The sequence below is a fragment of the Merops nubicus genome, unplaced genomic scaffold, assembly GCF_000691845.1.
Source record: "Merops nubicus isolate BGI_N331 unplaced genomic scaffold, ASM69184v1 scaffold23326, whole genome shotgun sequence".
In the NCBI taxonomy this organism is placed as follows: Eukaryota; Metazoa; Chordata; class Aves; order Coraciiformes; family Meropidae; genus Merops; species Merops nubicus.
In genome coordinates this window covers 1-18,019 of record NW_008615912.1, presented here as the reverse complement: position 1 = coordinate 18,019, position 18,019 = coordinate 1, and the positions used below count along the sequence as shown (strand labels likewise).

The 18,019-nt window shown below is 34.4% G+C and overlaps 1 protein-coding gene across 1 annotated transcript in view; it reads right to left on the bottom strand.

Annotated features, from left to right (window-relative positions):
• Positions 1 to 17,563, bottom strand: part of LOC103775248 (sodium channel protein type 2 subunit alpha) — a gene marked incomplete at both ends in the record, with an annotated part of 27,969 nt that extends 10,406 nt beyond the window's left edge. The window contains 7 exons of the mRNA XM_008942693.1: positions 1,455 to 1,628; positions 2,659 to 2,813; positions 3,176 to 3,296; positions 12,666 to 13,142; positions 14,154 to 14,510; positions 16,195 to 16,368; positions 17,325 to 17,563. Coding sequence (XP_008940941.1) covers positions 1,455 to 1,628; positions 2,659 to 2,813; positions 3,176 to 3,296; positions 12,666 to 13,142; positions 14,154 to 14,510; positions 16,195 to 16,368; positions 17,325 to 17,563 — 1,697 coding nt within the window. The remainder of the gene's footprint in view (positions 1 to 1,454; positions 1,629 to 2,658; positions 2,814 to 3,175; positions 3,297 to 12,665; positions 13,143 to 14,153; positions 14,511 to 16,194; positions 16,369 to 17,324) is intronic.
• Positions 17,564 to 18,019: the final 456 nt, after the last annotated feature.

Below are 18,019 nucleotides of genomic sequence, written 5' to 3'. Positions count from 1 at the left end.
GAAAGAGTGGCCCTACTAAAGAAAAAGCAAAACCCAAACCATCTTCTATTTCCCTCAGTTTAATGCCCTTCCCTTCCATCCTTCCTGTTCCCTCTTAATTCTTTCACTTCCTAATTAATCTTTTTGCTTTATTATCTCAACCCTCTGACTTTAAAGATTTTTTAAGATGCTCCAGAGATTAATTCTTTCCATGAAAAAAATTGCCCCAGGGCAAATTTGCCATGAAAAATGAATGAAGTTATTTATAAAGTTCACAGAAGTAACTAAACCACGTATTATCAAATACACATTAAGTACTTGTTGATAAATACAACAAACATATAATGACGGTGCAAAGTATTGTCCACGGTTTCTCTGTAGATCTGTACTGGTCTTAGTAATTTACACATCTGATGACTGAACCAATCAATCAGTTTTACAGATGTACAGACTCAATCACAGAATACCGAGTGTGCATATTGTCATGTTTCATCACAGGATCTGCAGTGCTGGTATGGATTCAAAAGTTGTAATGTTTTCTAAACTCTTTAAAGACTTCATAGTCCTTACATATCATAGGCTATCAAGGCCTATCATACCATAGTAGTTTTAGAGAGATACATAGTGATTTCTGTAGCATTCTGCTGATTTTTGGAATGAGTGAAAAAGTGATTCAAGACATATTCTTACCTTGTATTCCATAGGAATTACATATGTGGAGCTAAGAGATGCTCTATTAGCACAAACAGATGTAGTCAAGCTACTGGGCATGGAAGGGAAATTAATGTCTGCTATACGGTTAAAGATCTGTAGGCTTCCATTTATGCTACCCAGTACTGCATGGACATTGTTGAGCATGTAGACTTGAAATGACAATGCACTTTTCACTGGGTCTCCCTCAGAAAATGGGTATCTGTTCCTTGGTGGTGCAGCCTTTTGAAAACCATTGTGAACTGATTCTAAGGGAGCTCATTTACAGCTCTCCAAGCATTTCTTTAAGGTCATCCACATGATGCAGTGAAAAGTGCAAGAATACTGAATAGTACAATGGAATTGACAGATCCTAGCAGTATTTTCCTTTCATATTGCATAGAGTAAGTGACAGGACAGTTACAGTAATTGGTTAGAATTTTAGAAAACTTTAAAGAAATTGCTTTGAAATTTTTAATTTTCATATACAGAAAAAAATTAAGAGGATGAAGAGTATCCTTTTTTTATATACTGTAAAAAAAAAATACTAAAAAGCACAATTTCATTAAAGCATTACAACTTTATAAAACTAGAGAAAATGTTTAAAAAATCTCTAATAATAAGTATATCTAAATATTTTTTCCTTTCTGAATAGAAATATAAACCACACATAAGCAACAGTTTTAAAGCAGAGTTTCCATTGTACAGATCAGAGAGCTTATCCTGAAAACATAACTGTCTGATGTTTAGAGCCTGTCATACATGACATGAAAAGGAATACCTACATCAACAATCAGGAAGTCCAGCCAGCACCACGCATTAGTGAAATACGTTTGAAAGCCATAAGCCACCCATTTTAAAAGCATTTCCAGAATGAAGATATAAGTAAAAACTTTGTCAGCATATTCCAGCATGGTCTTGATAGTTTTACGTTGCTCTATGTATATATCTTCAAATGCCTGTAAAAAAGATTTTTTAAGATATAATTACATGTCTTCACAAATTAGAGTGTGATATACAGTGGCCAAGAAAGAATTTGAATTGGAAAGATACAGGCATATATCCTTTCCTCAAGAACAGCTTCTGGTTTCACTCCATACTGTAGACTTTTCAGAAAGCTGGATCCAAACACAACACTCAACTTTCAGCTGAGTTGAACAGTGATCCACAAAACTTACTGTAGTACCATCCTCCAAATCTCATTTTAATTCACTTCCATGGATAGAAATGGTTTATTGATCTAAGGATTTCCTTTGTGTTAGCAAAGGTAGCAGCAAAAGGGAATTTAAAATCCTTTTGTGAGAGATTTAAAAATGACCCTGTGATACAGAAAGTTTTAGGAACTCATAATTGAAACCAAAATATACACACTAACCCACAAAGCAATCCTGAACAGAGATTAGTAACTGTCTTCTCAAAAGAAAATATCTACAATGACAGTGAATCACTGTGCATTGACCCAAGTGTAGCAAAAATACTGTATTTTGCCCCTGCTAGGAGGAGCTAATTACTTCAGTACTTACTCAACACACCCGATTTAACATTAATCCAGTAAAAGACCTGACAGAATCATGTTGGCACCTTACATCTCAAGTTTGACAGTCCAGCTTGTTGACAAATTCCTAGCTCAAGGAATAGCTGTGGTTTATTTGAAAAGTTTTCTTGTTTTGTTTTGTTTTGTTTTGTTTTGTTTTGTTTTGTTTTAAAAAAAAGAAAAAGCTATTATTATCAAGATGAAGACATGTGAATACCAGGGTTAGATAACTAATTACTTTCTCTTAACATTACATTTTGAACTTGCCAAATGATTTGTTTCATAGCCTGTGAGCAAACTCTATTGTAAATGCCAAATACTTCTTCATATATGTTGACATTAGAACATTTATGAATTAGATATTAAATTCTGATGTTACCTACAGCTCTATAATTAACTGTAATTCTAAATGCTTGCTGCTTAAAATAGACACAATAGTTCTACACTGAATTTACCAGAGCACCGCTGCTGAGGAGAATCATGAAGACAATGAAGGTCTCAAACCAGTTGTGTTCAACAATCTTATAGCAGGTTTTCCTAAGATTCCACCAGATTTTCCCTTTCCCATCTTCTACACTGACTTGACAGCATTTGAATCTTCGCACACAGCCTAAGTGTGATAATAAATGGAGATGTCAGAATAAGGTAAGTATTTATTAGGAATCACAATGAACAGAAGTAATTTGACTTATTCCTGTGCTACTGCAACAGATACTTCTAAATAAGTATCTCCTATTTGAGGATTTTTGTTTCAGTATTTGAAGTTAAAGCTTTTCAACTCTTATAACACCTTCCATGGAGAAAGAGAGAGCATGAGAACAGTACCTGTATGGCAGTACCTCTGAACAACTTACTAATACAAGCAGAAAATACAATAATAATCACAAAATTAAAAAAAAAAAATAAAATAAAATCCATCCCAAATCATCACAGTTAGATCAAACCACCTTGCATATGTTTTCCTTTGCCTACCTTCTGTAAAACAAGCCTCTGGCTCCAGAGCTTCTTCAGGTTCTGCTTCGGGCTGTTCCCCTTCTTGAGGTAGTCCAATATCAACTGTGCTGCCTTCTGATGAACTGGATGCATTTAATTTCTGTGAATGAAACCCCACAGAATTATTTTTTTTCAGTATCCTTAATTTTGAATAGAAGTTCATGTTTAAAATGCATACCAAAATACATTGCATGTATTCTGTGCTCTGACTTTAAAATAATTTCTTATCTACAATCTATAATGCCAAATTGCTCTGCTACAGGTGAGGTCACAAGATTAGAAACTACATTGTGTGCATTTTCCCTATTGAAAATATTTTAATATTTTCATACAAGGAATTGTTGAAATTGTTAGACTAGTATTCAGAGCCATGCGTAATAATTCTGAAACAAAAATTCAGTACATTAAGAGTGGGTGCCTTCCACACTTTATACTGTTTAATTACTCCAACCATGTGGCTGCATTTTAGCTTACACTTCATATAGAATGTGTTAACACAATTTTCCAACATCATGACCAAACCAACAGCAAGCTGCATAGATGTATTTTCATGTCTCAAATAAATGTTATTCTATCAAGCCTAAAATCTAAAAAGTTTGAACATAAACTTTTCCTTATCATTGACATGAAAACACATGAATTGTACAGGAGAGTTTAAGTATCTCTGTTTCCAAAAGAGCAGCACATTAGGAGCAGTAGCTGGTATTTTGCATTCTCACTTGCCAATGCATTTCCTGAATTTACTGTGCTTTATGAAACTACTTATTACTTTGATACAGTACACATACATGTCAGATCACTAAAAAAGCCAAAAACCAAAGAACCCTTTATTTTTTGAAGACTAAAGTGAAAACAAATGCTTTTGAAACAACATCATCATAAAACAATACTGCACCAATGAATTGTATTGATAGTATAATCCAAATCTTCAAAATTATTCTTTCACACCATCGCTTTATGTTGGCAACAGACAAATATGAGTACTGGAGTAAGTAAAAGTAGTTTGATCATGGCATTCTATGACTCTTCTAATGTTATCACTATGTGGAGTATAACATCAGTAAAATGGCTGCATTGATCAGTAGCTAATTTTATAAAAGGAATGATGTAAGCAGATTTAGAATACAGTCTATACAGCATATGGGATAGAGAGATGGTCCATTGTAACATTAAAGATGTATCTTTGCTGGTGCCTAAAACTTGTGTTAGAGGCATTATTCCTTTAAAATATTTGATAATCTCCAAATTCTATACAGTGTCTTTGTAAAGAAAATGTAAACAATATTAGTATGTGAATACAGAAGTACCATAAGACTTCAATGGAATTTTGCATTGCAGAAAATATTAAGTATGTTCTTCAAACAAAAAGATTAATTCCTTTCTCCCTCACTCTGATTTTATCAAATCACACTGACAATATATCATGCTGTGATTTTGGCATAGGCTGCACTTTGATGTTTGTGTACCATGGTACACAATAGCCCACATTTTAGAGGAAGACCAGACAAAAGGATACATTTATTGTAGGGTGTATTATGTATGTAATTTCAGTGATACCTGCACACCTATATCCTTTATGTTTCTTTGAAAATCCCAGCTTATGTATTTATGTCTCATGTTTGTGCATGAGCTGTAGCATCTATGAGGTTAGGTCCAATGTACAAAGATATGGATGATCACTTTTCTGCAGATTGTCACTTACAAATTTCCCATTGCCACACATTCAGATTATAGATAATGCATGTCAGTTTGGTCCTTGGGGAATACTGCCTCTAAAATGGAGAAACTAGAAAGTATGAGATAAATACTGAGGTCCTCAAGTAAGGACTACAGCATTTAAACATGAGTGGAAGTCAATCATCAGTTTGAGAAAAGGCCAGAAATACCATAAACACGAGGTACATTCCAAATAAATTTATATATAGCACTAAAAATTAACATTTATCAATGCAATACAGTAAATTTTTTAAACTGAGAAGTGACTGTCTTTATTATGTAGAGTTTCTTAAAATGGTGCTTGCATCATTCCAATCTGGACAGCATTTCTAGCAAAATGCTGTAATAGCAGAGCAAACAAAAATTATGAACTGGTTAAACCATAGTTTGAAAGACCTACTGTCCATTCTTTTACAGGAAAACGAAGAGTTCAATAACTCAGATATTAGGCAGTTATTTAATCCGTACATGTTGATTTTAAGAAGGGGTAATGAGTTCCTACTACTGAAATTGAGTAAGACTAATAGTTAACTCAAGATAGAAGATTAGAGATGTCCACTATAAAAAGAGATCAAAAAGATGAGGTAGAAAACATAGAAAATTATAAGTAGAACAATCAATTATCAGGCACATCAGAAAGTCATCTTTATTTATGTGGGGCAGTATGTATGGTGCATAGTATCTTACAAGTCTCTTCTCACTGAATATCTGGTATGCTTCCTCTAAAGAGCTGCAATAATAATCACACAAGTTAAGCTAAACAGAAAAATCCTAAATTGAATCAACAGCAGCTGATACTTGAAACACAACAATTAAATGCCTTATCCCACCACAAATTCAGTTACTCCTCTGTTGATGAGCATTTCCTTAGCATGCTGTTCTATTATACCTGAATTAGCCCCAACTAGATTAGTACATGAAGAAGCATGTTATAAAAATTATTCAATAAATTCAATCTGTAATTCAATTCAGTATAATTTGGGGAAGAAAAAAATGTAAAACTTTTAACAGAAAAAAAAATACTTATCTCTGTTTGTTTCTTTGCAATTTTTAACATCGAATTTATTGTATGTCATTCTAGATATTTATAAAATTTAGTATGCACTACAAACAGCTAGGAAGGTTTTATGATACAACACCTCAAGATTTTAACAAATCGATTAAGTTCAGTATACTAGGAAACCTTTGCAGTAACAATCACGCATTTCCACAGCAAACTTCTGCTCTGATATAAAGCAACTGAGCCAGGGATGTTGTACTGATATCTATGTATCAACACAATATCATCTGGAAAAAGATCATATTATTGCTGATTATGTTTTGTTCATATGTTTTAATACATAAGAAGAAATTTTCTACCACTTACTGTGACGTGCCAGTGTTTACACATATGGAATACAGCAGGATCTCTAGACTATCCCTAATTGCAGACCTTGATTTGCTAGGTATGTAGTAGACGTCCCAGCTCTTTACCTTAACATATCTTAAAGTTACTCTTATATCTGATAATTTTTTCTCTGATAACCAGTATCACAAAGACTGGATTTAGGCAATGCTATACACTTAACAAGTATACAGCTTTAAAAAAAAAAAAAAAGAACCTGTGGAAATAAGATAATTATCAAAACCAAGTGTTACCTGTCATATAATAATAAGTCCTTTTTAAGCCTTTTTTATACCAGGGTTCTAGGTTTCAAAAGTATTCAGTCACTCAAATTACAGAAGACTTATCAGGGTGAATTATTAGATGCTCTTTGAGAGTTATGATGCTAGATTTTTTTCTGAATAGGATGCTAAGGAAATTATTCTTGGAGAAATCTGCTTTTCAAAACCTCAGAATGTACATACTCCATCTCCTTTTCACAGAAGATCGTAAGGGGACAAAAGTACTTACATGGTTCTAAAGCAGCAGTATGATGATGATCACAGAGAGATATATTACATCATATCTACCAACAGCCTTGCCAATCATGCTTTAGTCAGCAATACAGTACAGTATGAGATACAGGGTTTAGTTTAGCTTTCAAGATAGAAACTGAAAGTGGAAAGCAGCTTGCCTAACAGAGCAGCATTGCAAAAAGCAGCAGCCAAGTTTAGGTCAGGAAGTTTTTGAAATCATTACTTTCTGAACCTCAGCAACATCTCATAGATTCATACAATTCTGCTTCACTTACAGCCAGGCCACTTTGAGCTTCTAACATTTCTTTCTTTGCTTCAATGATTCTGACAGCAGTTCAACAGCTCTTAGTAACATTTTTAACAAAGCCTGGTATTTCATGATTGGTCAGGATACCACTAATAGCTATAGAAATCATAATTTAAGGGACTGAAGGAGCAAAGAGCAGAACAGACATAAGCAGGAAGATGGCGCCAAGAGAAGCCACCATTTTGGTTTTGCTTTTTATTTCCTTTTCTCCTAAATACCTGTGAAAATACTACATAATGAAAATTATATTGGTTTTTATTATTTCAGCGCTGTGTGGACATCAGTATGAAAATGAGACGTTCTGTGAAATAGCAATGTTATATCCAAACTTATCCATTCTTTTTCAGTACAGCTATATCACCTATAAAATTAACCAAGTAGTAAATAACATTGCAATTCCATTGGTATCATTAAGTGGAATCTGAATGTCACTCTTTCTAGTGCTTATACAGTCAGGCATAAGAACTCAACTAGTTCAGAAAAACGTTGTAAATGGTACATTGTAAATCTAAGTGAAACAATTCTGTAATGATTATTGTTTGCAAATACTGGAAAAAAAAGGGATCCCTAAATTATAGTCCACTCTGTACTATATCACTATTTGTAATTCCTTTGATCTACTTATTTATGAGCTTTTCATAAATGAAAATATTTTCAGGAATGTTGCATGAAAGCAAAAGCATCGTTAAGTAGCAGTGGAAATATTTGCAAAAGCAGTCCCATTGGAAGCTACTTAAAAAGGCTCTTTATTTCACACAAGCAATAGTGAAAGGATATTTCTGAAATGGAGTGAGGGACTACTCTTTGCAAAGATTAAATGAACTCAAATTAACTCTAATATTAACAACTTAATATCATCCACCATGAATCACAGTATACCAATACTACGTGACCAATTCACAAACAATCTCAAGCCTAAATTCTTCAGCGTATCAAAGGATTTTGAATAGTGAATATTTTTAAATCAAAACTATGACTTCTCAGATAATTTATTCCTTACAAAATATAAAAGAAAAAGCTATGCAGTAAGTATATCTTAACTCCACTGATTTACCAAACTGAAAGCAGCATCACACAACTATGGTGTTGTAACTATTATGGTCACGTTTAATAGGTGATATATAAATCACACTGAAACTGGGGACCTTTTGCTCCAAAATCAGTAGCTTGTTTACTAGACTGCTGAACTTTATTACTGATAAGATGAGAATAAATTTAAGTTTCTCAGGGCAGAAAATTTTGGATGTTTGGGGAGGCAGTCAAATTGTGAGCATAAATTAAGGAGCTATGGTAAGCCTGAACTGGGCCAGATCTTGCTATTGGTTTTCTCTTTGCACCTCTACACTTTTAAGTGTGGGTGTAAGTAAGAGCAGAACTGATCTCTGAATGTTTGACCAGCCAAATACCAGTTTTGTATGAGTTTTTTTAACCAAATGATGGTTACATGCTTTGACTATGGAAACTGAATGAATTTCATGCTTAATGGTGCTTCAAGTATTGCACATTAATCTCCAAAGTAACTAAATGCTTATACAAATACTGAAGAAAAGCATTTCTAAGAAAAAAATTGTGAAAAATAAAAATGTGACTATCATGAGTTTGCAAGTTACCTCCATTATAAGCTAAAATACAGTGGTATGAAAGTTTTCCAAAACAGCTACCAGCTTTTCATTATCAACACAGTTTACATATGTGTTTATACAAGCTTCTGATGAGAAACATAGCTTACGTGTTGCATACCCTGTCTTCCTTCAAAAGGAAAGAATATCCTTCAAAAAGAAAACCCTAAAAACTTTACCATCAGGATTGGGAAAGGTACATAGCATGCACTGCAAAATACTATTACAATATCATGAAAACTATAGCATCTGAACCACAGAAATATTGGGGCTGCCGATCTCGCCTGACCATGCTGTGATGCGAGTCCCGTGACTCAGCAGAGAGCAGCTGTGCATGTTTGTACTTCATTGCAATGGATAGAGAAGGTACAGAGCCGAAGAGCATGCAGGCCAGTCCGTATCTGTTAAAAAGTGATTATGTAGTATATACATATAGATGTATAACTTGCTTAGGTAACCTGTGTAAAACTGGTGACACGATGCTCTGCCTCGCTAAAAGGTACCAGAGCTGCCCGCTTGACTGATCCAGCTTGGTTCTACTCCTGTGAGAAGTAAGAATGGTAGGAAATGAAGTTCAGGACACAGCACCTCTGCTTTTTTGCACTGAATACTGCTTAAATTGAAATATACATTATAAAGGTGTCTGCAACAACATTAGGATATCCCATATTTTTCAAGGCATTTAAAAATATCTGGTTACTTGGTATATTTTGGTGTAATTACTAGCCTAGAAGTTACACTTAGCATAAAAATCTAATAATTACATAGCTATACATGCACTACAAAATTTTCTATGTAAACCATCCCCATAGTACTTAAAGACCTAAAATGGAAAGATTATTTTTATAGCTTCTAGACTGGATAGCAGTAATGAAGTTCAGGGCAACTGACTCAGCACAGTGGACCCCATATTTGTTAATGGCCCTACTTCCATGGTAGTTTTATTTAGGATTTGTTCTCTATTTCCCTTATTACATTGCATTGCCCCACTACCATTATTATGGACACCATGTTCTCATAATTTATTCTATTCTAGGTTTCAGGCAATTTTCTAGAAAATTCCTTACAAATTCATGCTCAGTAGCAAGTACAATTCTAGAAAGGCATAATCTAGTTAACATCTCCATCAAAATACTACAAAACATATCTGTTATAATAAAGAATTCACCAACCATTAAGGTATTTAATTAAAATTTGCTAATAAATTATAATTACTTTGTAGAAATTCGACTTATCGAACTATATCACAGTGAATACATGTATGCATGTGTATATAGAGAGATAAACAAAAGCACACAGACACTCATTAGCACCTGGCTAGCTTGTGCAGTGTTCTCACAGTCCATGAATGCATAAGCTGCCTTTCATTTGGGATACTGCTAACTGAATTGATTTGGTGGCAGTTTCTAACTTCAGTACTTTTAATTTGTGGTATAAGCAATGAAGTGACTGGCAGATCAACACTCAGCAACTGCAGAATCATATAAATGGGAAAACATGAGAGGGCAGAAATGCAAGGCACATTATGGCATGACAAAAAAGAGGAAGCCTTGAACAAAAAGGCATTTGTAGTCATTTTTTTAATTTTAAAAATGCCTTCTTTTGGCATTTTGGCATTTGACGTATAGTATTTAAATTAATAGAATTCAATTACACTTCCAAATTACTTTTTGCAGAGAAGTTGCCAATTAAAAATTATCAGATCTATAATCTACTTTGATAAAACTTCAGTTAATAGATACATAATCACATAACTTTTGAAAAAGAACAAGCACAGGAAAAGCATATAGGACAGTTTAAAACATAGTTTATTATTGCCATGAGTAAAATCAATAACATTATCAGAGTTAATCCGATAGGGTGGGGGCCCAAAATAAGAAATGAAGAGTGGAAAGTTTTCCTCAGTGCATAGTTCTGATTGTACTGGAACTGCACAGTCAGCATTTCAGACTGTATGTCAGAAGATTCATACAGTGATATCAGCTGAAGTATTATTGCCAGTTACACTATATATGTAGTATAAACTACCAGTATCTTCTTTGCACTTTCCAGTTGAGTCATTTAGAATGCTTTATGAAAAATTATAGATTTAGGTTGACAGCATCCTTGAAATGGATAAAAATACCATAGTAACGTTACAGAAAATGCAGAATGACAGATAGGTATTTGTTACTTCACCAAGACAGCAACAACTATTTTGTGATGAAAAAATCCAAGTATCCTCCTTCCTAGTACTGAACTGTAACTTAAGACACTTTATTTCCAGACTTCCAGTAGATCCACTGGCTATCACTAGTTACTAAGCAGGAAAATGGCTGAATGGGATAGATGGACTTGAACCTGATTAGCAGGAAAAAAGAACAAACCCAGAAGGACGAGGCCTATACCAAGAAACTACATGATTTACAAAAAGCCAGAAAAATACCAGGTGCGATTATGATCACATGCAGTCATTATATGCTCACTTATAGGTGGAATTTGATCAGATTAGAAGTAGAATTTGCTCCTCCTTTGGCAGCAGTAAGTTTTGAAACAGTAAACAATTGGACAACAGAACAATGAATCAGCAGAACAATGGAAGGACAGAACAATGCACTAGCACTATATGGTGTAAAGGTGTCTGAAGAATTTTTTTTTTATCATAAGTATGAAGACAGAATAGAATTAACCAAACGCTGACATTCAGACCAAGAAATTAAAGGCTAAGCTGCAATAACTTCTGCTTTGTTCTACCCACTAGTCATTGTTTTGAAGAGTAACAAGAATACTAACACAAGCAATCTGAAAAAAAAAAAAGTAATATTTTTAAAAGAATGATAAAGACCTTTCTTATAAGAAACAAGAAAACATGACTAAATGTGTGATGCAGTCAGTACAAAAAGGGATCTCAGGGTGAGAATTACTAGAATCTTAGCCATATTTATACCCTCAGATTTAAGCGCAAGGAAATCATCTAGAAAAATCTTGATGTTAGTTTATGTCTACACAGCAGCATGCAGTGTTGTTCAAAACCACCCATGCTAACGCTGAATGAACTAGCATCAGTACTAAGCATAGCACAGACTTACTCCACTTGAGGTGGTGTGCCGCCACCACGTACACCTCGTGCAGGACGGGGCATCTTGTTAACACCATAACGTTATTGTATCAACACAATAATGCTTTGGCATCCCCTGTAACTCACCAACTGCTAGCTTGGGTTTGTCCATTTGGCAGCATATTGTACCAGAAAGAGGTACGTTTGGTTATAGCCACAGTAGGTGACAGATTCAAATATCTCAAAGCTTTGAAAATTACAATGGGTCATCATACAAAAGGATCTTATACTGAGATATAAAGCTTCATAACATTTTTACAATAAAGCAATTACTTCACTTCTTCAGTGGTTCTGCTACTACGAGATAGATTATTAGTGATTGATATGAAACCATTTAGTGATGCTGGTCCAGTATTCCAGTGTACTTATGATGTATCTAGATGTACTTTATCTATATCAAAGAAGCTAAAAGCATCAGAATGAACCCTTAATTTGATAGGAGGCACTCCAGAAAGCAGACAAAACAGTAAATAAACTGCACTGGTGAAATAAGCCTGGAGAAACTTGCACAACTCCCACACATTTTACAAGACTTCTGGTATCCAGTGCTACTAAATTGGTTCATTACTTTTTAATGATTTAACTAAATAAAACAGAAAAAGTATGAATTTTCTAAAAAATTGTCTTATGCATCTTGATTATTACTGTATATGTAATACTGTACTACCATCTCATTTAAACCCACAACCTTACATCAATTTACCTTAAATATTGTTAGAAGTTTGTATACGCTGTTATACAGGAATTAAACAGAGATTTTCAGTTCACCACTACCAACCTTAGGAAAAAAAGAAAAGCATCAGCATATTTTAAATATTGAAATAGTCTTACCTCTTTGCTTTCTTCCAGGTCTGACTCGCTGCTGAACTCCTCTGTATTTAAATTTTCAAAATCTGATTCCCCAACAGCAATTGGCACCGTGACAGTGAGACTTGGGTTGTTTATGAATGACATATAATCACTTTCATCAACAACATATTTTTCCACACTGCTGCCTATACCACTGGTAGTTCCATTCCCTTCTTTAAGATAGGCAAGGTTTTTACCTATATCTACTATTGTGTGGTTGGAAATACAGCTGTCTTTTTTATTTAGGTCTTCAAGAGGTTTGATTTCATCTAAAACTTTCTGCTTTCTAACAAAGGCTTTTTGAATGAATTCACGCAGTTTTCTCTTCACATAATCTATGCCTTTCTGAATCCTTGCCACAGCAATCTGTAGATTGTTCATTTCATTATCATCATCTGTAGCAGCAAGGTTGTCTGAACTAAATGAGCTCAGCAGCAAGGCCAAAAAGAGGTTAAGTACCTAAAAGAGAGGAAGAAGAAAATATACTGGATGTCTTATTTTTAAGTCATAAAAGTAATTCCATTATGAGTTGTTCAATATGACATAATTTTTATTTCACAGCTAGCACTTAATAAAGTGCTAGTGTCTCCCATATTTTATTATGATTTGCCCAAAACATTTTTAGCTTGTTTGACTTGACTAATATAGGTGAAAATCTGAGCTATTCTTTGATTTTCTCCTTCACACTGGAAATAGTGCAAGTCTGCTCCTCAAAGTGCAGAATGACATAAGGAGGCAGGAAACAACATCATGTAGCAAGTTATGCAAGCTACATCCACTGTAGTACTCATAGGTGAAGGGAATGCAAGCAGACTCCAGTCTTCCACAGTTCAGCAGATCATAATTTCAGTGTCGCTAATTCAGAATATAATAAACTTACATATTTGCCAAGAATGTATCAGTCTATTTTTGTTTTGGGCAGGAAAACTAGCTAAGAGATAAAAAGTCCACAGATGTGATATATCACAATTTTAGGAAACTACTTCAGATTTTCTTGCATGATATTTTGCAAACGTACAAGAGAAATCTGGATGTGGAATTATGACAGACTATGTGATGATTAAAAATTATATTTAAATTATATCTGTCAATTCTTCCTGTTCCAATTTACAGAATATTTTAGAAGGTACACCACAGTAGTCTCATATTAGTGCAGTTAAACTTGGTATTTATGCCTGTGGATAAGCATATTTATAAAATTTGTGGATGATATCAAGAAGAGAAGGGATGTTAGTGCTCAACAAGAATGAACTACAGTTAGGCATAACTATGGTAAATCAGTGAAACGACTCAAAATCAGTATGGTATTTAATACTAAAGTACTAGTGTGAAAACGCTGGTTACAAAAAAATGAAAAAGATGTATACAAGAGGGTGTGAAAACTGGCAAGCTGGAAGCACTACAGGAAAGGGCATGTAGGCTGCATCAGGAAAGGGATGTACCACAAGGGATGTTGGCCATGTTACATACCACTAGGTTTCCAATCACCATGACCATCATGAAGACAGTAAGGCACATAGTTTGGCCTGCAACCTCCATGCAGTCCCACATTGTTTCTATCCATTCTCCACACAGCACTCGGAACACAATCAAGAAAGAGTGGAAGAAGTCATGCATGTGCCAGCGTGGAAGTTCACAGTCACTGGAGATCTTGCAGACACATTCCTTGTAGCTTTTCCCAAACAGCTGCATCCCAACCACAGCGAAAATGAACACAATGATGGCCAGCACCAGGGTCAGATTTCCCAAAGCCCCCACTGAGTTGCCAATAATTTTTATCAGCATATTTAGAGTTGGCCAAGATTTTGCCAGTTTGAAAACTCGAAGCTGCAAAATAGAAGAACAGTATACAATTATTCATATTACTAATTGTTATTAAATTTTTGCTATACATCTCATATTTCAGTTACCCAGTTTAAATCACATCTCATGTAACCTTTAGAGACTTCAGTGAAAATATTTATGTTTCCAGCTCTGTACAACACTAGACAACAGCAGTCTTAAGTCCTGATTTAAGTCATAAGAAATTAAAAATGCTGTATCTATGCTCATTTCAATTACATTGCAATTATCACAAAATCAGACTTTGCTTCTTTTGGTGCATTTAGATCTCTATAAGCAGGTAGTACATGTTGGACAAGTTGGACAAGACAGTCTTTCTCCTTTACTTAACTCTGAGAATATTACTAAAAATAAACCAGCACATATGAAATGTGAACAGTTTAACTGGATTGTAAGTGTATAGACACTCCACATCTCTTTTGTCCTAACTGACAGAGAGATGGAAGAAATTATTTTCCTAGAAAAAGAAAGCTAGAGTTGTTACTGACAGGAAATAAGTTACTCACAAGTATCTTTAATAACATCTTTCCTATCATTTGAAACAAGCATAATGTGTTTTACAAAGTTTGTCATACAACACAAGGTGTTGAAAGTGTTACATTAAAGGACAACTTGAAACAGGCAAAAATGAAATTATTTGGAAAGATATAGCAAGTGTTCAGACAACTGAAAGAGAAAACTAAAAGCAATCTAAGTTTAAATATTATTTAATGAGATGAGACTTATATAGATGCAAAGTTAAAAACAGAATTCTGTTATTGAGGGAGAAGTCAATACAGGTAGATATTAGACTTAAGGCAAAAAGCAATATAAAGCTACACAGAGAACTAGAAAAATGGATTAATTTAAACAATTTCTTTTTTTTTTTCAAGAGGGTTTATTTAAATTTTATTTAAAGTTGAGTATTTTTTGCTTTATGTAAGGCAAAAGTTAAGCTTGATGACTAGGAACTCTAGCTTCGTGTTTCTTACTTTGTAGGTCTTTTCAGAAGAGGATCTGAACATCAACTTGCGTGCTAGCCTAGTCTGCAGTAAGGATTAAGGTTTTTCAAGTTCCTATTCACATCTAATAACAAAGAGTTACTGTACCAACTTCCAGACAGAAGAGCTTTCAGACGTTGGATGGACCCTTGTAGAGGATGGTAAGGAGAAGCCTCTTAGTGATGAAAAATCCCTACCCAAATAAAAACCTTAACACTACTCTCTTCTAAACTAACCATGCAAGGAAACTGCTAATGGAAGTCTATCAGCTAAAACTGTCAAAAAACTTTTATTAACTGAGCTAACCCAGCGGTTTACTAATCTTCAGTCCCAGGTAGTGAGGGCCTGTGGCTCTTGCATTTTTTATTCCCTCATCTAGGGAAAAAAAAACCCTAAGTGATACTACTATTAAAAAGGGTTAATCCTTCCAGCACACTCACTGAAAGAGCAGAATTGATGCTGACAATGTCTTGAAGAAGAAACAGACATTACTAAGACAATACATGAAACAAACTTGACATAAAAGGTATTTGCCATCTAATGGCTATGCAATTTAGTAGTTTATAAGTTCTTATGATAAAGTCATCTGTCTTTGCCAAATATATACGATACAAATGGAAAATGTACAACATATCTGCACAAATGCAAAAAAATATAACACAGAAACATATTTTGCTTAGTATATTTACCAATCGGAATGATCGAAGGACAGATAATCCTTCTACATTTGCAAGGCCAAGCTCCATTAAACTAAGACTCACAATAAAACCATCAAAAATATTCCAGCCCTCTTGGAAGTAATAATAAGGATCCATGGCAATTATCTTGAGAAACATTTCTGCTGTGAAAATTCCAGTAAACACCTGCAAGGAAAATACAGTTTCTTACTCCAGTTGAGTGAGAAAATATTTAAAAAAATAAAAGTAATGGCATCAACTTTTGGTAAGTTGCACCTTCAGCAAGCAATCCATGGTAAAGCTGAATAGCTTCTCTATATTGCCATATATTTGAGTTAGGAATTAAACTCAGGTTTGAAGCTTACATATGCATCACAATGTTTGGTTTTGAAAGAAAAGGAAGCATATGGGAAAAATACGGTTTTTATCTAGCCTGCTAATATGCATGTATAAATACAGATACACAGAATCTCTTCTGATTTTAATGCTCAGTTTTATCTCTTTAGATCTCATCTTTGCCCTTGGGACACCCTTTTGTTTCTAGGGACCAAGATAAGTTCATGAGAAGGACAATTAAGAAAAAAAAAAATATACAGAAAGTTGAGCAGAACTATTCTTCTTCAGGACTGTTCTTCTTCACGGTGCCCTGCGGAAGGCACTGTCATACCATTCCACCACTTCCTGCAGAGTGGCAGTAAACCTGCTGTGCTTACCGGGTCTTCGCCCTCTACAATTCTGTGAACACTCAGGACCTCAGGAGGTGGTAGTGAGGAGCGGAACAGATGCGGGGATGGAACTGAAATTTCTTATGATTTGTAAGTATCCATCCAAGAAGAAATACTAGATAAATTTCTTTAACCAGGTTCAGTGACAGAAGGTGAAGGTTTTAAAAATCAAAATGCATATCGACTCAATATATCTCACTATCTTTTTGCTCCATAACTCAAGAGTGGCAAAATCCACAAATGCCAAAAAGGAGGAATTCAATACAGGTCAAATTAAAATTCAACCATCCCAAGCTTATATATATATATATATATATGGTCAACCTTCTCTTTAAAAAATATATACATAGATCACAGGAGAATTATTTAAGAAAAATGAATTTCACATGCATGGCACACTATGAAAGAAAGACTTACGAGGTTTCCTACTGAAAGCACACCACTAAACTGTTCTGTCATTGGATAGTGCTCCATTGCCATGAACAGGGTGTTTAGGACAATGCAGATAGTAATGGCCAGATCAACAAATGGGTCCATCACAATCAAATGTACAATATGTTTGATTTTCAGCCAGAGGGTACAGCAGTCCCAAATCAAGCAAGTGTTAGCAAATTTATACCAGCATGGTGGACATTTCTGTCTGGACTCTTCCAGTTCTAGAGAGAAAAATGAAAACAACACCTTAATCATATTTCTCTGTTTCAGTATCACCTGGGTATTTCCTTGAGGTACTGTCAGTCAAAAGAAATCACATTTAAAAATAATCTGTTCCACTATGTATTACGTTTGATGTAAAATGAATGCTAAATAATCACTACACAAAATAATCATTCACAAGCAAATGCTACATAGGATGCAAAATAGAAATTTGTCTTAGAAATCTGCATACAGGCTGGGCAATGAGTGGATTGAGATGTTTCTATACATGGAATAAGTAAAATATTTTAAAGTTTCCTCATGAAAGACAAACATTTAGAACCTCAAGTTAGACAACTGTTTAGAGAATATTATGGTCCATGTGTGCAAAACTGCTAATTACTACCTTCCTATTTGCTATGTTGGGCATTGTCATTTAAGCCTTAGAGTAATGTTTTACTGTTTCTTACATATAG